Consider the following 19,226-nt stretch of genomic DNA (forward strand, 5'->3'; position numbering starts at 1 on the left):
CCGTCGCAAGAACTCTTTACCAACCTTGTAGCCAGCATGGGAGAAAGTTGCAGAGCATGTATTGCTGTTTGTTATCATCAAACACCCATTAAGAACCATGTCCCACATTTTGTAATGTCTATGGGACCACACAAATCACATTGACATCAGTCTACTGTCTTCGAACAAAAGTGTGATTTCTGTTCATCTTACTGCATATTTCTTTCAGGTACCTTCTGTACTATACCATAGCAATTCTTTCTATGTATGGTCTAAGATTCATCAAGCTGTGCTGCTTGGCAGTGACACATCATGTAAAGGTTACTTTTGTCCATAAGTTTTTCACACCAGTGCACATGCATTTAGAGAAAATAGGTGAGGAAAGCTATGCTCTGAAACCAGTGCTTTCAAAATCCTTTCTCTCAGCTTTTCAGCTCATGTAACACTCATCTGCTCCTGAAATGCAGAGCTCCAAACGGCCTGATACGATTAAAATATTGGCATCTTTGAAATAACTGATCAGTCATATGAAGGTAGTGCCTTCTTTTGTCCTGATTCGCAAGTAGAATAGTCACATTTCTTCCCTTACATATCTTCCGTATCTATGACAGGCACAGTGGCCATCATGCAACCACTTATGTTGCTCATGCCACTTGGAGAGAAGAAGGCAAGAATTGTCGAAATGGAAGAGTCCTTATTCACCTTGTCCAAAGAAGTTTGACATGTCAAAAGTAACATAACGTCCAAGTTCATTTTTATGTATGTTCAAAAACTGTTAACAAACACTTCTATCTTGATGTTCTACAATGTTTGAGGGAGGACATGATGAGAAAACATCTATAGAAGTGGCATACAAAAGACTGCCCTCCATAATGACAATGACAATTCAATAACACATATGGCCCACATCATTCAGAAATTTTTGATTAAAAACGAGATGACACTTGTTTACCATCTCACATACTTATAGGCTGTAGATCCATGTAAGTTGTTTCTTTTCTCCAAGATGGAAATCAAGTTGAAGAGAAGAATATTTGACAGGGTGGAGAAGATTCCAGCAGAGTCACAAAGGTTATTAAACACCACTATGGAGAAAGGCTTCCAGGATGCATTTCAGAAGTGGCAGAAATAGTGTATTCTCTTCCAAGCTGCTTACTTTGAAAGTGTTGGTGCAAAATAAGGTCAAGTAAGATGCAATCATTTTGACTAATTTATTTCTGGAGCTTTTGGATGTTATGTTGTAGATAAAATTTTCAACATGAAATATGTAACAACTGCATCTTGGCAATTACATAACAACCTTTAAGGTATAAGAAACATAAGACAGTATTCCATTTTGTTTGAAATACATCTCTTTTCACCATGATGCATAGCATAAGAGAATAAAGAAATCACTGACAATGACATATTTTTGCAACTTGAAATATCTTTTTTTTTTACGTAGTTCTGTGATTAAAATATTTATCTTCCCTTAAATTTGTTAATATAGACCAGTTCACATGCTTATTTGAACCTACCTGTTGGTGATGGTGATGCAGGCACATCTATGAGTGGCAGAATAGTCTGACGCAGAGTTTCCAGAGTCTTTGCAAGTTTGCTATTATTGGTAGCCAGTTCTGATCCTTGAATTTGTAGCTGCGAAAGTCGCACATCCAAATCATGGATCTGCTTCTCTGTGTTGATTACCTGACGAATTTGAAGAATATATAAGTAATCGTTTGTGCTTTAAAACAATGGCATTATTCATCTGACTGCTTTCACTTACAGAAATAAAATCGGCAGATGGAAGAAAAGAAATATAATTACCATAAAACAAAAATCGAGCACATGAGCATGATTTAAATATATTGCATTAGTGCAAATTTGGTGGTTCATTCTAGATAAAATAAGTTATACACACAGTGTTGTGATTTAATACCAGTGTAGACATTAATTCTCAGTAATTCTCTATAGCTTCATTTTTTATACTTTATACTTTTTACTTGTTAAGATTAATAATGCTGTCTCAAACAAACTGCTACCAGTCAAAATTTGATAATATCTTTCTTAAACTTTTATTTTTAAAAGCTTCATCATAAGCCAACTATAACGAAAGAACTCTACCTGTCGTCTCTAGAAACAGAGCACCAAATTGTGACAAACTGCACTTATGCAATTACTACTTTCCATGAAATATTTCAGTCTCTTTTCCTGAGTGTCCACAGAGACTGTACATTCAATTTACATACAATGACATGCACAACTTAAGTAATGCACTAAGAGAGAGACGCAACATAGTGATAAATTATGACAGAATGAATAAGAAGAAAATGAAAATAAATTAAATACAAGTTGAGAGAAAGAGTGTTGACTTTTCATGCCAAGTATGAAGCTACACGTATCAAACAACAGCAACTGCTATAAGAAATATTGAAAGGAAAATCCACATCCAGATACAATTGCAATTTTACTGTCTTAGGATAATTTTGAAGCTTGAGGCTTTAAGAATAAAACATAGGTATGGGTGTACACAGAAATTTATTTGGGAATTATTTGGGAAAAGGAGGTGGGGGGGGGGGGGGGGGTGAAGACAGCATGACTAAAATTGCCATTTTTAATTTTTGACATAAATGAGTTGGTCAGTTTCAAAATGTGTTATGCAACAGGAGCTAAGCTAATACAGTGCTGCAACTGGCTAAACAAGAGGTTTATCTCAAGTGTATGAAAAATCAGTAATGAATGAAAGGGTTCAGGGTTGAAGCAAGGAAGGGGAATTGACATCACATGTGCCCCATCTTGCACATGATTCTGAACATAAGTGTGATTAAAGGTAGATTTTCATATTTATTTACTACAGTCTCAGCTCATTATCAGGAATAGGAGAGCTGAATATAAACTATAATTTGCTGCACTGTCTAGGAGTCACATTAGCTACAATATCAACTGCAGTATCTTCTGGCTTGTGATGCAGTTCCTGGATCCCCAATAATCATAAATGTCACATATTCCAGCTCTATTCAGTCAAGTACTAATTCAAATGTCAAATGAAACAAAAATAATAAGTGAAACACAATTATCATTGTGAGGATGGCCATGGAAGGTTGGTGATGAGAAGTTTCTGGAAAACTGGCAGGTAAGGGTTGAAACTGGAGCGGGCAAGGAATGTAATCTTTGATTTATTTCTAGTCCACAGGGAGACTGAAAAAAGAAGAAACGGGTGGGGAAGTGTGAAGGAAGAATGCTCTGCTAGGGAGATCCAGAGGAGAAAAGTATTCCCCCTGACTTTGTGAGTTGTGCGGAATCAAAAGGACATTTCAGGGATGGATATGTAAGTGCAAGTTCTAGGATTTTTGGGTAAGCGTTCTTATGCCCCTCTCCCAAATTTTTTATTTAACCTTTGGCGTTTTGGATGAAGGCTGAAAATTTTAATGCAAAAAATCAAACAATGCCATTTTTGGAAATCTTTTTATTCCTTGCAGTTAACATAAATTCAATATTTTACAAAATTATAAATTCTTTCTGGCTGTTTTAGATGCAAACTGTTTTATAAGCCTGTATTATCTAACTAGCCGGCTAACACTAACTCTGTTGTGATCATAGCTAACACAAGAAACCTGCTCTTGGCCCTTTATAGTTCACAAACAATTCTTAACTCTTTCAAGAGTGGTGAATAACCGTACTGCTTCAACAACAGTAATGAGCAAACACCAGAAAATTCATAAATCTACCATTATATTTGGAAATACATTATTAAAACTGTGCTTATCAAGAGCATTGTGGAGACACAGAGGGGAAAGTGGCTCAGACCCAAAATTAGCTGCATGATTCCTTTTTCAGTGCAAAGTTTCTTCTTTCAAATCCTGCTTATTAACATCAAAACTGTACAATGATGACACATTTTCTACACACTTTGATAGTGCAGAATCACCTAGACTGATGTAGTTCTGTAAGATATCAAATGTGTTCATAATGTTGTTTATGTCCACTCCGATAGCTGAGAGGTCAGCGCGGCAGAATGTCACGACAAGGGTCCCGGGTTTGATTCCCGGCTGGGTTGGAGATTTTTCTCCACTCAGGAACTGGGTGTTGTGTTGTCCTCATTATCATTTCATCCTCATCAATGAAAGGCAATGGGGAACCACCCAGCTGCTTATCATCACTATCATCATGATCTGTCTGTCTGTCTCACACAAGTCAGGTGATATTCCAATATTACCTACTACATTGCAGTTTTTTGCAACTATTTCTCAATTCCTTTAAGTCTTCCTTGGGACACTTAATACTGACACTTTCATCATTTACTGTAACTTCCCATGCTTGAAGCATGATGTTACATATGTTTGCCTCAATAAACACTTCATATCACATACAACAACTATGTAGCACATTGAAGACAGCAAGAAATATTGAAATGTTTGCAAATACTTCCAAATATTCTTTAGTTTAGTATATGCCTCCACAGTCATATTAAAGTTAAAAACAAGTGCAACCACTCTTCATAATCCTGACAAATGTTTAGCTAATGGGCACATGGCACCTATCTGCACAGACCATCACATTTCTGTCATTTTGAGAAATGTGGTTATGCCCATGCAACTCTCGGCAGCATGGACACCACAAAGATTTAATGAATAAGCAATGATAGGTGAAAACTGCCAATGAATTTCTTTTAATACACGTGCTGGAGCTCCCTAATAGATGCCACTCACATATCTCCCAATGTCATAACCCTGTCCCCAAGTCTGAAAGTTGTAAGCTTTAATGCTTCAGTTCATCATAAATAATTTTAGTGATTGACGGACCAGTCTTCTGGTCACAGTCAACAAAGTCGAGAAAATGCTCTCTATTTCTGTACTGATTTTCTTCAAGAGCCATGTACTGCAGTGTTAACACCTTCTTCTCTGTTTGGGCTTCACTGGGAGTCGCACCTACCATAACAGAAAAATATTTATTAAATTTTGCCTATGTTAAAATAATCTGCCAAAATAAGTCTCCAGTGATTTCAATAAATTCATTCTGAACATCATGTGGCAGATAACGAACCATGCCTTTTCCTCCTTTTTGTGATGCATTAACATTTCTTAATTGCTCTTCTATAAGTGAATCAAACTTCACCAAAAGCTCTAAGACATCCGAAAAGAAAAATGAACACTTTGAGGCTCTCCAACTAAGGTACTATCAATTCTAGAAGCTAAACCTCTTTCCAAGAGAAAATAAATTGCTTATATTATGTGATGCAGTACTTCAGTTCAGTATTGTTCTTCTCTTATAATGTTTTGGTCTAAAGAATTTTCTATTGCTGAACTACAATTTAGCATATTTTCTAATTTGCACCTTTCCAAGTACGTAGTTTAGTGATCAGCACTACTTTCATGTCAGCTCACTTTTTCTCTTAGCTTTTCCAACCTGTTGATAAATCCCAGCCATAGCCTAGAATCAAAGCAGACTTAAGAGATATCCATGAGTCGTGAAAACAATCAACGAGCATAGCAGTACAATATTTGCTTTTCTTTGCCCCAAAAAGGCCAGCATCTTTTTGAAATTTTTTAAAGATGTGCTCACACGCATTTAAAGTCAAAGGTTGATTACTCCCTCAGTCTCACAGATGTCTTTTTGGTGTTTGCTCAGGTCCTCATCTAACAGTTTTTTCTACCTGTAAGCTGCTGAAGCCATTTTTTCCACTACAAAGATTGAAACTGAAATCTAAAAGCTTTTCATTCCCTATTGATACAGTCATTAAGATATGTTCAGTTCTGGAATGATTTCATCACTATCACTGTTACTTACTTTAATGCTCATTCTCACTTTTTTGTGTGCACTCCTCCTCAATGCAAATGTCACCCTTACTGCCATCTCTCTCTTGATTGATGCGGTTCCATTTCTGCACCACTGATGCAACAAATGTTTCTAAATAGTTTTCTTTATTGATACAGGGTGTTTCAAAAATGACCGGTATATTTGAAACGGCAATAAAAACTAAACGAGCAGAGATAGAAATACACCGTTTGTTGCAATATGCTTGGGACAACAGTACATTTTCAGGCGGACAAACTTTCGAAATTACAGTAGTAACAATTTTCAACAACAGATGGCGCTGCAAGTGATGTGAAAGATATAGAAGACAACGCAGTCTGTGGGTGCGCCATTCTGTACGTTGTCTTCCTGCTGTAAGCGTGTGCTGTTCACAACATGCAAGTGTGCTGTGGACAACATGGTTTATTCCTTAGAACAGAGGATTTTTCTGGTGTTGGAATTCCACCACCTAGAACACAGTGTTGTTGCAACAAGTCGAAGTTTTCAACGGAGGTTTAATGTAACCAAAGGACCGAAAAGCGATACAATAAAGGATCTGTTTGAAAAATTTCAACGGACTGGGAATGTGACGAATGAACGTGCTGGAAAGGTAGGGCGACCGCGTATGGCAACCACAGAGGGCAACGCGCAGCTAGTGCAGCAGGTGATCCAACAGCGGCCTCGGGTTTCCGTTCGCTGTGTTGCAGCTGCGGTCGAAATGACGCCAACGTCCACGTATCGTCTCATGCACCAGAGTTTACACCTCTATCCATACAAAATTCAAACGCGGCAACCCCTCAGCGCCGCTACCATTGCTGCATGAGAGATATTCGCTAATGATATAGTGCACAGGATTGATGACGGCGATATGCATGTGGGCAGCATTTGGTTTACTGACGAAGCTTATTTTTACCTGGACGGCTTCATCAATAAACAGAACTGGCGCATATGGGGAACCAAAAAGCCCCATGTTGCAGTCCCATCGTCACTGCATCCTCAAAAAGTACTGGTCTTGGCCGCCATTTCTTCCAAAGGAATCATTGGCCCATTTTTCAGATCCGAAACGATTACTGCATCACGCTATCTGGACATTCTTCGTGAATTTGTGGTGGTACAAACTGCCTTAGACGACACTGCGAACACCTCGTGGTTTATGCAAGATGGTGCCCGGCCACATCGCACGGCCGACGTCTTTAATTTCCTGAATGAATATTTCGATGATCGTGTGATTGCTTTGGGCTATCCAAAACATACAGGAGGTGGCGTGGATTGGCCTCCCTATTCGCCAGACATGAACCCCTGTGACTTCTTTCTGTGGGGACACTTGAAAGACCAGGTGTACCGCCAGAATCCAGAAAAAATTGAACAGCTGAAGCAGTACGTCTCATCTGCATGTGAAGCCATTCCGCCAGACACGTCAAAGGTTTCGGGTAATTTCATTCAGAGACTACGCCATATTATTGCTACGCACGGTGGATATGTGGAAAATATCGTACTATAGAGTTTCCCAGACCGCAGCGCCATCTGTTGTTGACAATTGTAACTACTGTAATTTCGAAAGTTTGTCTGCCTGAAAATTTACTGTTGTCCCAAGCATATTGCAACAAACGGTGTATTTCTATCGCTGTTCGTTTAGTTTTTATTGCCGTTTCAAATATACCAGTTATTTTTGAAACACCCTGTAATATTTGTTTCACGGGCATTAGGTCATGTTCCAAAGCACAATTCTCTGCCTAAGTTTTGTCTTTCAATGCTGGAGACATCATCAGAGGCTTTAACACCACAGAAAGTAATTTCAATCTTGAGCAAGTTCAGCAAGCCAAACTTTTTATATGTATCCATGCAATACTCACTTCATGACATCATCACACTGCTGTGGAGCTTCTAGTGGGAAAGAATTAGCACTGTTTGTTTGATTTAGCACTATGGCCCACAACTTGTCTAATTTCAACCTTCTTCTTTTCTGTTAAAGTTGTTTTTAAGCTTTTCAATTAATATGGCCCCTTTGAACATCTTAGTGCCATAATTATTAGATCTTGCTAAAACCTGATCCCAGTCCATGATCTGCTATTGCTGAGTTATCAGTCTTGCCCAGACCTCTATTGAATTCTGTGATTAAATGTTTTTCTTGCATACCATTAAATGTTTTTCTTGCTTACCAACATCTGCAAAATTTTGAAAAATGGGACTTATTTTTGGGTGAGAGGGTTGTTCTTAAGTACCTAGACCACAACAGCCTTAATCAATTTTAAGTGTAACTGTCTAGCTACCGATGTATCTTCATTTCTGAGAATCCTGATCCTCCTCACTATCAATTAAGGAAGCCTCAATGTCATCTTCACATCCTTCTGACTCCATTGACACTGTTGGTTTAATGAATGGCACAAAGGGCAACAATATAAATCCCTTTTTCACAGCACTGCTTTTTCTTCCTTATTCCTTCTTTTGTGATAACCTGATGAAGCACTGTAACACTTTTTCCATTTGGATCAATTGTTTACATTATAACACAACTCCTAAAAGTGTGTGATGCTACAATACAAAAGGGAAAATTCCTACACAGGCACAAAAAAAAAAAGAGCGCACAGGGGGCTATTCAGCTTGACTAGCTTCTGAGCACTGCTTATGAGCAATGGCAAGCTGCAATACAAAAGAAAATACAGCTTTCACATGTCCATTCTTGCACAAATTTGGTGCTGTAACCTCAGATTGTCAAAACTTGCTTTTGATCATTTGGACTCTACAGTTTCTCACAGTAGAGGCAGGCTGACAGCACATCAGCTGGCCAGCAGCTTTCTCAAATAAACAAAAGCGAAAGCATAAACCATTTTAAAATGACCAAAATGTAAAAATTTTTGTTGATACTGTTGTCCTAATTCTACAAAAGACGAAAATCAGTTTGAAATGATGAAAAGAAAAAAACTGCCAAATACAAAAACTGCAGATGTCACTTAATCAAACTTTTTATCTATTTAACACTTATTTGGGGGGGACAGAATTAAATTAAAAGCTACCCAACATGAAAACAGTTAATCTTTTTCTATTGAATTTATCATTATATGAAACTAGTCAAAAAGTTTTAAACTTATCAAAACATATGCTTCAGCTCAGGCATTATGTGAAACCAGAAATTGACGGCAGGTACTTGTACGTATAATGTACTATTCATGTTCTACATGGCTAGAAATAATTTATTTGATAATCAAATCATTGTCCTTATTTTTACTAATGAAATTTTCTTATATTTCCCTTAAAATTGTTGTCAATCGATGGAAATCAAAATACAGTTGTAAACATTACAACACTTGTAGATATGTAATAACAATATTCTTTGCTACAATGTCTGATGCATGTGTTAAATGGAAAACTGTAGTGTCTTGCACTAGTTTAACCACCAGCTATGTATGTGTATGTCTTTTTTTAAACAATTCTGCAGGTTCAGTGAGGGCATCCAGTGCACAGGTCTTTGTCCAAAACATAGGTGCAGATCTTAAAACTTATGTTTTATTTCTATTTAGTTAGGCACACGCTTCAGGAACCTCGAGCCACTGTACCTTTGCCCCTTCTGCCCCCCCCCCCCCCCCCGGCCCTCTCCCTGCGAATGCTGGTCCTGGGGTCAGGTTAGTGATGCGGCTCAATGTAATAAGGTAAGAAATTTTTGCAGCGCAACAATGATGTGCTACTACTGAGGAGGAATGATAAGCTTCGAAGTCAGGTAGAGTAGACTTCCATTTTTTTTTTTTTTTTTGCAGTAAGGTGGGGGGAGAAGATGTATGAATAATAAGGAAAAAAACCACGAATAATTGAGATATTTTGAAACAATTATTCTTTGTTTGAAAGTTTATCTGCAGTCTGTGCACAGGTACTGTAGCCTGTTTATTTATTAAAATAGTCTGCGATTTTGATCTACTTCTGAGAGGAGTTGACTTTTTTGCATGGAATATTGAATTTTTCTTGCAGCAACAATGTCGTTGCACTGAAATCCCTCTGCTCCATACAGTTTAGAAGAATATCAATACCTTGCAATGTGGTACAATGACTGACAAGGTCATGGTCTTCATTGCCCTGTCAATTTTCACTGTCCTTTCTTTAGTTCGTTGTGAAGCGGCAGTCACAATTTCAGCATCACTTGTGTACTGGAAGATGGGTTGCATGTTTCTGTTTTCAGCCACTAATTCAAACCTCTTGCCAAATTCATTATTTGTTCAGCTGTTATTTCTTCATCACTGAAACCTTGAAAAACACTTTCTTCTATATCTGGATGAATTTTCCTCCATGATCGAACTAGTGGATGTGGCTTGACTTTCTGACAGGCACCATAAATCCTATAAATGAGATCTAAAATTGTCAGATTCTTCCAGAATGTCACCAAATCATCCTCATCAACTTGCATTCTCACCAGACCAGTCCAGTAGCACCATTCTACCGATGTGACTACGGCCTGATCCATTGGCTGCATCATAACAGTCACATTAGGAAGTAAAACTTGGTTACAATGAGATCATCATCAGATATAAGAATCCTCTCATTGGTATATGAAGGGCTGTTATCGAGCAATAGAATAGCCTTCCGTGGCAATCCTTTCTCTTCTATAAATTGTTTACCTTGTGGCACAAAATGTATGTGGAATCAGTTTCTGAAAATTTCACTATAAATCCGTACTCCTTTTTGGTTGTAATAATCGACAGGGAGAGCCTTAGTTTGGATATCCTTGAAAGCTCATTTTACTTATTTATTTATTGCACCCCCTCTCCCCCCCCCCCCCCCCCCCCCATAATCACTAGTAGTTTCACTTTGTGGTTCCCAGAAGCATTAATGGTGCACAAAATTGTAGTGCATTCTTTAGATGACTTATATCAGAGACTGCAGCAAAAAATATCCAGGAGCACAAACTTTGCTCTTAAAAGCAAGGGTTCTGTTTGGTAGACATTTCTCATAGAAACCACTTTCATCTGCATTACAAATTTGGTCTGGTGTCAAATTCTCTTATTCTACAAATCTCTCGAACTCTTCCCGCAAGGAATCAGCTGCTGCAACATTTGAACTAAGCCTCTCTCCTTGCACAGTAAGTTCATTCAATCCTGTGATGATATTTGAATCTGGTTAGTCACTGATGAGGCACTGAAGTCTTCATATAACTCTTGAGTTTCGGCACACATCATGCCCGAACCAATGACAACTTCTGCTCACTTTTAGCTAAACAACTGCAAAAGAGCATCATTTAATTCATCAAATGTAGACCTTTTCATGATTTTTTTGCATATGGTCCAGAACTAGAATCATATTTTCTGACAAAATCCTGTATTTCAAAACAGTCTGCACTCCAATACTATAATCAGCACTTAGTTTTGCAGTAGTTTCCCTTTCTCAAATCTTTTAATGTCCACATGTTTCTTTCATTTCTCAGTCTCTTTTACAAATTTCTTTTAACTTGCTTCATTGACATCTACATGCTGATTAACATCAGAAAACTCAGTTTGTTTTCAATTAACACGGAATGGTACTCTGTTGTCATTTAAACAATGGAAATGGCACTTACTGTCACCCTTTATGTTGTTTACTCCACATCTTGTGGGGTGATTTCAAACACAATTGCTTTTTGAATCTCTAAAGTTACAAAGTATATGAAGAAAATCCAGACATAAACTGATCATTTTTTAAATTCTACATTCTTCCTGTTTGAGTTTAGTGACTTTTAACAGGATTGAGATGAATTAAATTGCAATATATATATATATATATATATATATATATATATATATATATATATATTGCTCGACACATTCCTATGAGACAATATCCACACCTTCCAATCTGACTATGTAAGTGTAGAGCAGATGTGGTTTAAATTCAAAGTAGTAGTATCGATGCCAGCTGAGAGTATATACCAAATAAATTAATCAGATATGGTACCGATCCCCCATGGTACACATAATAGGTCAGAACACTATTGCAAAAAAAAAAAAAAAAAAAAAAAAAAAAAAAAAAAAAAAAAAAAAAAAAAAAAAAAAAAAAAGATTGGCAAAGTTTTACAGAAGCTTCAAATTTAGCACTGATTTCACTGCAAGACACTTTTAATAGTCTCCACAATGGAACTCTGTCTTGAAATCTAGCAGAAAACCCACAGAGATCCTGGTCGTATGAAAAGTACACCAGTGGCAAGACACAATCAGTACCTCACAACACAATAACAATGGTGATGTTATTGATGATAGCATCACCAAGGCAGAGTTGCTAAACATGGTTTGCTGGAATTCCTTCACAAAATACGGGGAAGAAAATATTCCAGAATTCACATCAAGAACAACTGCCAACACAAGTAATTTAGAAGTGGACATCCTCATTGTACCAAAGCAGCTTAAAACACTTATGAAAAGGAAGGCTTTTGGTCCAGGTTCCTTTTAGAGTATGCTGGTACAATAGTTCCACACTTAGCAATCATATATAACTGCTAGCTTGTAGAAAGGTCCGTACCCAAAGAGTGGAAAGATGCTCAAGTCACACCAATACCCAAGAAAGGAAAATAGGAGTAAGCTGTTAAATTACAGACCCATATGACTTATGTTGATCTGCAGTAGGATTTTGGAACATATACCGTGCTCGGACATTACAAATTACCTTGAAGAAAATGATTCATTGACAAACAGCCAACAGAGATTCAGAAAATACCATTCTTGTGAAACACAATTTGCTCCTTATTCTCACAAATAATGAGTGCTATCGATATGGGACGTCAAACTGATTCCTTATTTCTAGATTTCCATGAGGTTTTTGACACTGTTTCTCACAAACAATTTCTAATTAAATTGGGTGCCGATGGAGTAGCCTCTCAATTGTGTGACTGGATTTGTGATTTCCTGTCAGAAAGATCACCGTCCGTAATAGCTGATGGAAAGTCATCAAGTAAAACAGTATTAATAGCTGCTATTCCCTAAGCAAGTGTTGCAGGCACTTTGTTGTTCATAATCTACACTGAAGAGTCAAAGAAACTGTTACATCTGCCTAATATCGTGTAGGGCTCCCGCGAGCACGCAGGAGTGCCGCAACACAATGTGTCTTGGATTCAACTAGTGTCTGAAGTAGTGCTGGAGCAAATTGACACCATGAATCCTACAGGGCTATCCATAAATCTGCAAGGGTACAAGGGGGTGGAGATCTCTTCTGAACAGCACATTGCAAGGCATCCCCGGTATGCTCAATAATGTTCTTGGGAGTTTGGTGGCCCGCAGAAGTGTTTAAACTCAGAAGAGTGTCCCTGGAGCCACTCTGTAGCAATTCTGGATGTGTGGGGTGTTGCACTGTCCTTCTGGAATTGCCCAAGTCCATCGGAATGCACAATGGACTCAAATGGATGCATATGATCAGACAGGATGCTTACATACATGTCATCTGTCAGAGCTGTATCTAGAGGTATCAGGGATCCCATGTCAACCAACTGCATGCACCCCACACAATTACCGAGCCTACACCAGCTTGAACAGTCCCCTGCTGACATGTCGGGTCCATGGATTCATGAAGTTGTTTCCACTCGCTCGATACAATTTGAAATAAGTCTCTTCTGACCAGGCAACATGTTTCCAGTCATCAACAGTCCAATGTCAGTTTTGAGAGACCCAGGCGAGGTGTAAAGCTTTGTGCTGTGCAGTCATCAAGGGTACACGAGTAGGTATTCAGCTCCAAAAGCCCATATCGATGATGTTTTGTTGAATGGTTCCCACGCAAACACTTCTTAATGGCCCAGTATTGAAATCTGCAGAAATCTGTGGGAGGGTTGCACTTCTCTCATGCTGAGCAATTTTCTTCAGTCATTGTTGGTGCTGTTCTTGCAAGATCTTTTTCCAGTTGCAGCGATGTCGGAGATTTGATGTTCACAGTACATTCGTGAAATGGTTGTACAGAAAAGTCCCCACTTCATCGCTACCTTGGAGATGTTGTGACTTATAAATAGTGCACTGACTATAATACTATGTTCACACTTCTGTAAATCTTAGACATCATTTATGAAATCTTCTCTGATTATCAGCCAAGTTGTAACATCATGTTGTTGCAACATTTTGACGACACGACTTGGCTGATAAGCCAAGAAGATTTCAAAAATGAAATTCAACAAGAAATTCGGCTTTGTTCTTTATTTCTCTGGGTCATCAACATACCATTAAAAACAGGTATAATGAGACACCACAATATTAGTGAAGCCATTAGGAGAAAGAAGGTGAACGTGAATCTGGAAGTGATTCAGATTCAAATACACCACTGATGATTTGTGGCTCCACACCTCTTTGGCAACAAATCAGTGGTGTAGATACATTAGGACGGTCCATTCATCATTTGTCTGGATCAGGCCTCCTCTCACTTTTAACTGTTTGGCAGAATGGAGAGAAGTTTTTGGAGTCAACAATCTGATGGTTCAGATGATGTATCAGATCTTGATAAGATATCAAAGTGGTGCCAAGACTGGCAACTTGCCATAAACATTCAGAAATGTAGAACTCTGCACTTGGCAAAACAAAAATAGTATCCTATGACCATAAATAATATCAATGAGTCACTGTTTGAATCAGCCAACTCATACAAATACCTGGGTGTAACACTTTGTAGAAACATGAAATGGAATGTTCGCAAGGGCTCAGTTGTGTGTAAAGCAGGTGGCAGACTTCACTTTATTGGCAGAATACTGGGGAACTGCAATCAGTCTACAAAGGGGATTGCTAACAAATCACTTGGATGGCCATTTCTAGAATATGGCACAAATGTGTGGGACCTGTATTGAATAGGACTGATATGGGTGTTGAACGAATACACAGAAGGGCACTGAAGAAACTGAGCAGGAAGACTCTCAAAGATAGTTGTAAACTATCCTGAGAAAGTCTATTGAAAAAGTTTTAAGAACTGGCTTTAGATGACTCTAGGAATATACTACAATACCATAGACTAATATAACAATGAAACAATCAATGATTGATAAAACTAGTTAACTGGATGGATAAAAAAACCTACTCACCAAGTGTTGGCAGATCACACACACATAAAATATGGTTGTAAATGGCAAACTTCCAGAGCCAGTGGCTCCTTCTTCAGGCAGAAGGGTTAAAGGGAGAGGAAGAGGGGCGAATGAAAAGGACTGGAGGTCTAGAAAAAGTAGAGAAAGTCACCCACAACTTTGGGTCAGGGGAGACTTACCGCATGGAATGAGAAGGAAAGAGTCTTTTTCATTTTTTATGCTGATCATAACTGGAAGTGGTTCTGTGAATAAAATTATTCAAATGTTAAAAAAGTGACTAAAAACCTGTAGCAAACTGCATTGAATGCGTCTTTCCTTCTTTCCCGTCATTTATAATAATTTATTTATAATATTCTCATAGCAAAATATCATATGTGAATGGTATTTTTTTCCTGCCACTGAAGTGAAGCTAGCTAAAGTATTTTGTATTCACACTTAACACCAATTTAGCATTCAATGCAGTTTGTTACAGCTTTTGTCATTTTTTAAACATTTGTGTAATTTTATTCACAAAACCACTTCCAGTTATGATCAACACAAAAGAATGAAAAACTTTCTAATCTTACATAACTTTATACATTCACAGGAAAATAGGAAAAGTTCTGTTTCAATGGCATTTGCAGTAACCACATACGCTTTCAGTACTGAACACTGGTTGCTTCCAAGATCTAATAGTATTTTAGATTATCTTCAGTTCTATGATTTGATACTTGCGCAGCACACAGTTTCATCTCTCTCTCTCTCTCTCTCTCTCTCTCTCTCTCTCTCTCTCTCTCTCCCCGTGTGTGTGTGTGTGTGTGTGTGTGTGTGTGTGTGTGTGTAAATGACACCTACAGACAATCAAGTGTGTTAAACAGTTGAACACCCACCACACCTCATTAAACAATTGCATATTATCCCAGGAACACTGTAATACTAAATACACAACACATACAATTTTCATCCAGAACATGTTAACAGCATCTCTTCATACCATCTCTGTAATATTGGCAGCTGTAGTGTTGAAAACTTCTTGGGAGACCATTTTTTTGCATTCTCCTTCAAGGGTTGTAACTCTTGCTTGGACATTAAGATTCTTGTCTTGAAGATCTGCCAGATTACTCTGGAAAACAAAATACCAACTTCCACAGGCACAATTTTTTACAAGGCATTTCTTAACATGAAAAATACATAAGTAATAAACAGATGCAAATATGCAAGCAATGAAACAGTTACAGTTATTCAATTAAACTGCACCACAAAGAGAGAACATTCTTGATGTTTTGTAATTTTGTTTGTTTCTGATGTGTTTGGATGGACTGCAGAAATTATGAGAGGTGCACTTCACTCAAATATAACTAAGCAGAGATTTAAATTTTATATATGGTCAAAACTTACATGTTAAGTACAGACAATAAAGTTTATCCTAGAGTTGAAACTACTTTTCTCCAACTGTTCAAGGATTTGTTACAACTAAAGGAAAATTTGTAAGTAGATGTATCTTTAGGCAAAAATCAGAAACAAACAAAGCTGTAAATATTGTCTTCTCCTTTGTATGTGTTTATACTAATCAGTACAAACTAGAGTATTTCATTATGTATTTGGAAAACTGTATTCAATACTATTTTAGCAGAGAAACATAAACACTGAATTGCAGACAGGCACAACAAAAAGACTTTACACATTTATCTTTCAGTCAATGTCTTCTTCAGAAAAGAAAACACCCACACGTTTGCACAAGCAAGCACACCCGATGTACACATGACTACCATCTCCGGCCGCTCCAGCCAGAATGTAACATTCGCATTGAACAAACACTGCAGTCTAGAATGGGGCAGGGAAGGAGAGGGACAGCATGGTATGGATGGGTGGGTTGGCAGGTGTGTGCATGGGGTGGGGTGGGGGGGGGGGAGGGAGGGGGAGCAGTGATTTAATAGTGCTCTCCGGTGGAGCAGGCAGGGACTGGGTAGCAGCAGGGCAAGTCTACTAGACACAGTATCAGGAGGCTGTGGGGGGAGTGAGGGTGGAAGGGAACAGTGAGTAGAAAGGAGAGGGGCAGACTGGTGGGTGCATCAGCAGAGATCGGTGAACAATGAGGGTGAGGGGATGTGAATTGAGAGAAGGTGTAGGACAGAGGGGGCAGAAACTGTTGTGTGGAGTATGTGGGAACATTAGGTTACTCTCTCCCCATCCATACCCTGCTATCCCCACCCCACCCCACTCCACTCCAGATTGCTCTTTTGTTCAATGTGACTGATGCATTCTGGCTGGAATGGCCAAAGGTAGTGGTCATGTGTATGTGAGATGCGCTTTCTGTTATAACTTCAAGTTGAATAAATATATTTCAAGGACGACGCAATACATGAAAGTCACAGATCAAGTAAACAGAGTAAGACGTGTGTCACTTTAACAGTCAAATCATAATTCAGTCCGAGCCTAGCGGCTGCTGGCTGGCTGACCACTTAGGTGGTGCTACTGCTGCATGGCTGGCAGACAGCGCAGCATGTAGAGGACGCGTGTAACTGCGCGGTGGCATTTTGAAAGACGGGCAAGTCAAAATACTCCCCCCCCCCCCCCTCTTTGAAGTTTTTTCACAGATCTTGATGGAGGTGGTCTGTAGATTGCTAACGTCCATAGGTGTTGTCTGACTGGCCGTAAAGTCTCGAGGAGGAGGCTTCCCGTATGGACGGAAGTGTCCCTGATGATAACAGGTTGAGATGACAGGAGATTGGGGAGGAGAGGGGGGGGGGGGGGGGGGTGTCGAATCTGCTGGGGCCCTGTGCACTAATCTGCCTGTTGCAGCAAGTCTGGTTGTTATAACAGGAGACATGGGACATGGGCGATGTGTCCGCATCCGTAGGAGAAGGAGGTGAGTAGAGTTGCTCCGACAGATGGCGGTCATTTGGTTCCTGCATGAGCACGTCTCCTGTTAGCGTCAGTTCTTGTGCTGGCACCGATATGATGGTGAGAGGACTGCATTGTGAGTAATGAGAGATTCCAGGATCCTGAGCATCAGGTAGAGCTGAAGGTGGTGTAGCGGCATCCGGAACAGGCGTTGCTGGCACAAGAGGCCGAAGCTGGTCCGAATGACGCACTGCAACACCCGTGTCCATCTGGATTTCATACAGGCGTCGGCCACGGTGTTGTAAGATGCGGCCAGGACTCCATTTTGGCTCCCTGCCATATCCCCATACCCATACAAGGGCGCCGGCGGTAAATCAGCCAAGCGAAGGCATGCGCGCCCCTGAGGTGGAAGGGCGCAGAAGATGAAGTAGCATGCGGGGCTGTTGGCCATGTAGGAGCTCAGCCGGGCTGTAGTCGCCCATGGGGTTGAAATGGTAAGAAGCCAGAAATTGGAGAAGCGCATCATCAGCAGCAGAAGAAGCCAGGAGTTTCCTCATCTGAGCCTTAAATGTGCAGACCAGTCGTTCAGCCTCAACATTTGACTGTGGATGGAACGGAGGGGCCGTGACATGCATGACGCTGTGACGGGCACAAAAATCCGCAAAATCAGAAGAGGCAAATTGTGGACCATTATCAGTAACAAGAGTAGAGGGAAGGCCTTCCAAAGAGAACATGTGAGCTAGAGCATTGGTGGTTGCTGCGGTGGTAGGCGATGTGCAACGGACAATGAAAGGAAAGTTAATAACCAGAAGCCAATAAGTACCTAAAAAAGGTCCTGCGAAGTCAGCATAAATACGCTTCCAGGGCTTCTCAGGCAAAGGCCACGGTGACAAGGATGACTTCGGGGCGGCGGCCTGTGACGCACAAGGGCCGCAGGCAGCGACCATGTGTGCGATTTCAGAGTCAATGCCGGGCCAGTACACGCGACGGCACGCCAGAGATTTTGTGCGAGACACACCCCAGTGCTCTTGGTGAAGGAAGCGCAAGACCAAAGCACACAAAGACGCAGGTACCACAACACGCGGTGAAGAATTTGCGGTGGAAAGGAGGATAACACGATCCCTAGCCATGAGGTGGTAACGCAGAGTGTAGTAGTTCCGCAACAGATCAGAAGTCTTAGTGGATGGACGATCTGGCCAACCCTTCTGAATACAGTGTAAAACCTGGGAGAGGGTAGGGTCAGAACCCGTAGCAGCCACCAGCTGGTCCCTGGTGATAGGGAACCCGTCCACAACCCGCTGCTCGGCAACATCCAGGTGGAAACACAAGAGTTCGTCCCTATCAAATGCCACATCAGGACCCTTGGGAAGGTGAGACAGTGCATCAGCATTCGCATGTTGAGCCGTCGGCCAGAAATGAATCTCATAATTGAAACGAGGCAAGTAAAGAGCCCAACGCTGGAGGTGGTGTGGAGCCTTGTCAGGAAGTGACGTTGATGAATGAAACAAGGAAACAAGTGGTTTGTGATCTGTAACAAGATGAAATTTGGATCCATTGAGAAAAACACCAAACTTATGAAGAGCAAAAATAATGGACAAAGCTTCTTTTTCAATTTGAGAATACTTTTGTTGGGCATCCGTGAACATTTTGG

At 39.8% G+C, this 19,226-nt stretch overlaps 1 protein-coding gene across 1 annotated transcript in view; it reads right to left on the minus strand.

Annotated features, from left to right (window-relative positions):
• The window catches only part of LOC126267756 (uncharacterized), a 107,377-nt gene that overhangs the window by 19,856 nt on the left and 68,295 nt on the right, over positions 1-19,226 (minus strand). Inside the window, exons 6-7 of the mRNA XM_049973060.1 lie at positions 15,726-15,854; positions 1,497-1,665 (exon numbers count right to left, since the gene is read on the minus strand). Coding sequence (XP_049829017.1) covers positions 1,497-1,665; positions 15,726-15,854 — 298 coding nt within the window. The remainder of the gene's footprint in view (positions 1-1,496; positions 1,666-15,725; positions 15,855-19,226) is intronic.

The sequence above is a fragment of the Schistocerca gregaria genome, chromosome 4 (assembly GCF_023897955.1).
Source record: "Schistocerca gregaria isolate iqSchGreg1 chromosome 4, iqSchGreg1.2, whole genome shotgun sequence".
Taxonomy (NCBI): Eukaryota; Metazoa; Arthropoda; class Insecta; order Orthoptera; family Acrididae; genus Schistocerca; species Schistocerca gregaria.